Source organism: Penaeus monodon, chromosome 12 (genome assembly GCF_015228065.2).
Source record: "Penaeus monodon isolate SGIC_2016 chromosome 12, NSTDA_Pmon_1, whole genome shotgun sequence".
Lineage (NCBI taxonomy): Eukaryota > Metazoa > Arthropoda > Malacostraca > Decapoda > Penaeidae > Penaeus > Penaeus monodon.
The window spans coordinates 51,929,020-51,934,019 of NC_051397.1; the positions used below are offsets into that span (position 1 = coordinate 51,929,020).

General features: G+C 34.1%; 1 protein-coding gene across 4 annotated transcripts in view; it reads left to right on the forward strand.

Annotated features, from left to right (window-relative positions):
* Positions 1-5,000, forward strand: part of LOC119579580 (protein ST7 homolog) — a 26,044-nt gene that overhangs the window by 20,154 nt on the left and 890 nt on the right. For all 4 annotated transcript variants that reach the window (XM_037927499.1, XM_037927500.1, XM_037927498.1 and 1 more), the window contains 11 exons: positions 82-238; positions 396-566; positions 681-914; positions 1,409-1,506; positions 1,782-1,972; positions 2,225-2,327; positions 2,457-2,564; positions 2,742-2,877; positions 3,510-3,649; positions 3,759-3,868; positions 4,024-5,000. The exon at positions 4,024-5,000 is cut by the window's right edge and continues 890 nt beyond it. In XM_037927499.1, the coding sequence (XP_037783427.1) occupies positions 82-238; positions 396-566; positions 681-914; positions 1,409-1,506; positions 1,782-1,972; positions 2,225-2,327; positions 2,457-2,564; positions 2,742-2,877; positions 3,510-3,649; positions 3,759-3,854 (1,434 nt within the window). In that variant the 3' untranslated portion in view covers positions 3,855-3,868; positions 4,024-5,000. The remainder of the gene's footprint in view (positions 1-81; positions 239-395; positions 567-680; positions 915-1,408; positions 1,507-1,781; positions 1,973-2,224; positions 2,328-2,456; positions 2,565-2,741; positions 2,878-3,509; positions 3,650-3,758; positions 3,869-4,023) is intronic.

Below are 5,000 nucleotides of genomic sequence, written 5' to 3' on the forward strand. Positions count from 1 at the left end.
CCGTTTGTCTTGTTTTTTGTTGTTGTTTTTAGTAAAAGATGAATTTGCAGTGAGTCTGATGTATAATCATTCCTTTCACAGATATTTGAGTGGTGGTACTTTCGAAAATATGGAACCTCGTTCATTGAACAGGTGTCCCTCAACCACCTCAGTCCATGGATTGGGGGTGGTGAGAACACCACCACAGAAAACACCAATACCAATCCCAACAATAACAATAATCAACAAAGTGTACCAGGTAAGTGAATTTGTAATTTGTAAGTGCATTTTTTTGTCTGAAAACTGTGAAGTTCCTTACTATGCAACAGTAGTTTGTTTATACATTCATACATTCATTCCCTTGATTCATTATTTTTCTTTGATTTACATATTTCTGAAATTTTTCAATATTTTAGAGTGTAAAGTGTGGCGGAATCCGCTGAATCTTTTCCGAGGTTCTGAGTACCAGCGGCTAACATGGTCAACCAAGAAGGAACCCCTGACATACTATGACATGAACTTATCTGCACAAGACCACCAGACATTCTTCACTTGTGAGGCAGATGCAGGGAAGCCAGAATATGAAAGTAAGTCAGTCCATTACCTTAGTCCATGGTGTCATATTTTGAGATTGATGGGCAAGCATTTTGTAGTAGTTTGCACTGTAGCAGAAATGCTTATATATAACTTTCTATAAACAGTAATGCAGACAGCCTGGAGAGAAAGAAACCCAGAGGTACGCATCAAGTCGGCACATTCTGCCTTGGAACTAAACCCCGAGTGTGCCTCAGCATACATTCTCTTAGCTGAGGAGGAATGCAACTCCATTGTGGAGGTGGAGAAAATGCTTAAAACAGCATTGAAATATGCTGAAGTAAATTATAGAAAGTCACAAACTACCCAGCATCAAAGTCCAGTTATGGAAGCTTTGCACAGTAAGTTCAGTACGTTTTTCATTACTTTTAGTTGGTGACCAGTTGTGTGTGTGTATTTTTATGTCATTGAGGAAAAAAATTAGCTCTATATATAGTCTTTGTTTCATGCTACTTTGGCCAATTGTTATTTGTTGCTTTGAATGTAATTTTATAGGTATTTAATTTTGGGAGAATTGTGCATTGGATCAAGATTTACTAATGCAGTTTTTTTAACCATATTGATGTGCCATATAGTTTCTGTTATTTTTACTTAAAGTAGTGTAAGTAATAGGTAACTAGTTTATTATCATTTGAGAAAGGATAATTGTAAGGGAAATATAACTGAAAATGTAAAATAATTATACTTGAAGCATTTGATTACCATATTTTTATAAAGATTTCTAAGGATATTTGATTTTTCCTAGAGGATGGACACCTAAGGTTCAAAATGCTCTTTCTTCTTGGTTGTGAGCTCAATATGATTTTCTTTTTTACTCTTTTGTTTTGTTTTACAGGGCGGGACAGAAATGTATTTATTTACATAAAAAGACGACTTGCCATGTGCGCAAGAAAACTTGGCAAGATGAAAGAAGCAATAAAGATGTTCAGGGATGTAAGTGTTACCGGTTATTTATGTATTCTGGCTAAACTTGGCAAACTCACCACCTAGATGGTCTTGTCTTGCTAATTATTTGATAGGGTATGGCCCAGCTATGATTTTTTTTTTATGAGCATTTTGTCTGCCTGTGTGTGAATTTACCACTTGTTTAATACCATGTGTGCCAGAAGGTGTTAATGATTCAGATATATAATGTTATTTGTGTTCCATGCATGAGTGTTCCACTTATATAGTCATTCACATACTAAAGTAACTAATTTTTCTTTCAGTTAACAAAGGAAGTGCCTCCAATTATGAATGTCTTAAACCTACATGAAAATTTGTTAGAGGCATTACTTGAGGTTGGTGCATATGCTGATGCACAAGCTGTTCTTGCAAAATATGATGACATTGCTCTCCCAAAGTCTGCAACTATATGTTATACAGCAGCACTGCTAAAAGCAAGAGCAGTAGCAGATAAGTTAGTATTGATGTGTGTTTGAATAATGAAAGTATGTCTGTACTGTTTTATTATTTTTCTCCCTTCCTCTCCATCCCTATATCTTCCCTCTTCCTTATTCTTTTCCCTTTTTTTTATGTCTTTTCTTTGTTTCTCTTTTTTGCATTTCTATTGATCATATATAGCTTCTGTATAATGTTTATAGTAATGGGGGATATTTCTCCTGGTTTTATAGTGTTGTGGAAGAGGAACTTACAAAGTCCATTATTCTAGATTTTCTCCAGATATAGCAAGTAAACGTGGTCTCACAGCAGCAGAAATGGCAGCTGTAGAAGCCATTCACCGTGCTGTAGAATTCAACCCACATGTACCAAAGGTAATTAACATTTTCAGTTACTGTTACTCATATCACAACAAAATTAGGAGAGACAGAGTATGAGAGTAAGTGTGAGAGCCCTTGCACACTTAAACATATACATATTGTTTATAATTTTACTCTTTTCAGTACTTGCTGGAGATGAAGCCACTTATTCTTCCTCCTGAGCATATTCTTAAAAGAGGAGATTCTGAAGCCATTGCATATGCCTTCTTCCACCTCCCACACTGGAAAAGAGTAAGTAGCTTTTGTGAACTGGCATGTCATTCCATAGTGCATAGCATTTCATTGAGACATTTATTTATAATTCAGAGCATTAACAGAGTAAATGAACTTTGTCACTATCAGTGTATTAATTGTTAATTGTCACTGAATCTTCTGGAGAGGAATTTGATTTTTAAATATTTCTTAAAGGTTGAAGGAGCACTGAACCTCCTGCATTGCACATGGGAAGGAACATTCCGTATTATTCCCTATCCTCTGGAGAAAGGACATTTGTTTTATCCTTACCCAACTTGCACTGAATGTGCAGATCGGGAGCTTCTGCCATGTAAGTATTTATCTCCATGAAATTGCTGTTCTTCAGCAGCTCCCAAACATTTTTGAATCTATACACCCACCTCTGCCACCACCATTTTTTTCTACCATTTGCTGCATGCATTGCATTTTCATTTGATTTATAAAGCTGACAAATTTACTAACATTAATTGTATATCACTTACATCTTATTATATTACAACAGTACTTGTCACAAAATAATATCATTGTATGTTATCTTTCAAGTTTTTTCATACATACCTCCTGAGGTGTATGCACCACATTTTGGGAGTCGCTGCACTTATAAAACAGTTATGTTGTTGTTATGACACATTATTGATCCATTTGGAGTTTTGTCTCAATGAAAAGTGTATTAGAATATCTTACTTTTTAAAAAAATGATATTGTAAAATGTTATTGTTGGTAGGCAGATAACAAATGAAGATGGCCAATCAATTAGAAGTAAGAATAGCTTGCTTGGACCAGGATGCATAGCTGTAAGGTATGCATACAGGTCCCTGCATGCCACAGTGCTGTCTTGATTTTCTTGATAGTTGCAGTTTACAGAAATTCATGCAATTTATCATTTTGTTTTTTCTTTGCCATAGATTAATTTATTTTATTATTTTTTCTTGTTATCTGCAGCTTTCCATGAGGTGTCTGTCTACCCAAAAAAGGAGTTGCCATTCTTCATTGTATTCACTGCAGGGCTTTGCTCCTTTACTGCATTATTGGCTCTCTTAACACACCAGTATCCTGAGCCCATGGGTGCTCTAGCCAAGACAGTATGTTTTACTTGTGCTTACTTTAATTTTATGCAAAAGATACTGAAATAGTGAGACAGTTGAAATTCCTGTGTTTTCTAAGATTCTCAATTGATTTTTGTCCTTATAGCTTCTGAGCTGGTGGTATGTCCCAATCCAGTATGTTCTGGAGAAACTGGAAGCGGTTCTGCCATCAAACCTTCTTCATCATCTATCTCGAATTTGACCACCATACAATAGGTACTGTTAATTGCAATTCCATTACATAATTATTGCAAACATATTAGAATTTGGTCCTTATTTCATACTTTATTAATTTTAGATGAATATGATAAGATTATGAAATGCATAATATTATACAAAACACAAATCAACTAATTAATTTTTATTTACAGATTGAAAATTGTGGCCAGGGACTCAAGCTTGCAACATCACATATTTTTCCCACATATGATAGAGTCTGAATCACTTCAGTATTTTTATGGAATATGATTTAATTTATTGATGATACAGGAGATCAATGACCTAAGTGAGAAACAAAAGATTATGGCATTCATCTTCATTAGATTTGTATCAAGGGCTCACTAAGCTTATTTTTGCACAATATGTATGTGATTTATGATGTAGAGCCACAAATAGTACTTAAATAAACTTTATTTTAAAGATAAATTATCTGGTAGAAACTAAAGCGGCAAATTACTGGAGATGCATAGAACTTTGCACAAAACAATCATTAGAAAATTACTTGTCAAAATACATACTGATGAGAAAGTTGTTAGTTTCAAAGATAATGCAGCTAGAGTTCTTTTTTCTTTTCTGTTTCCTCACACTTTCTTTGGGAGTTATTGAACTTCTCTGAAGCATATGAGTTTATTCTTTTATCACTGATATAAATTCTTATCTACGAAAAGAAATTGGTAGAAGAATGCAGCGGTGGTTTACAAATTTTGTCCTGTAGAAGTAGATATTACAGTTGTAGACATTTGTTTTGGATTTTTAAAGCAGTGGAATCACATAAATTTCAAATGATGCATTAGAATGTAGCTTTTACTTATGTTCTGTCAGGTTTCATTTTTCTTTTCTTGCTAACACATAAAAAAAATTCTTGATATGTATAAAGCATACTTGTTTTTGTTTTTTTTAATACAGTTTTAACACAAAAGTAATCGTGTAAAATGAGAATAAGGGAGTGTTTTTCAGAGCAGTTTGTTATTTTAGAGATCTCATGCTTCTGTTAGGATGTATTTGTCATTACTGAATTTCAAAGCAACTCGTATTGGACATTTTTTATTGGTTTATTTTTTTAAGCAGACCAGGCAAAAGAAGGCTCCCCAATATGTGATCAGAATGTAGTCTTTTTTCACTCCTCTTC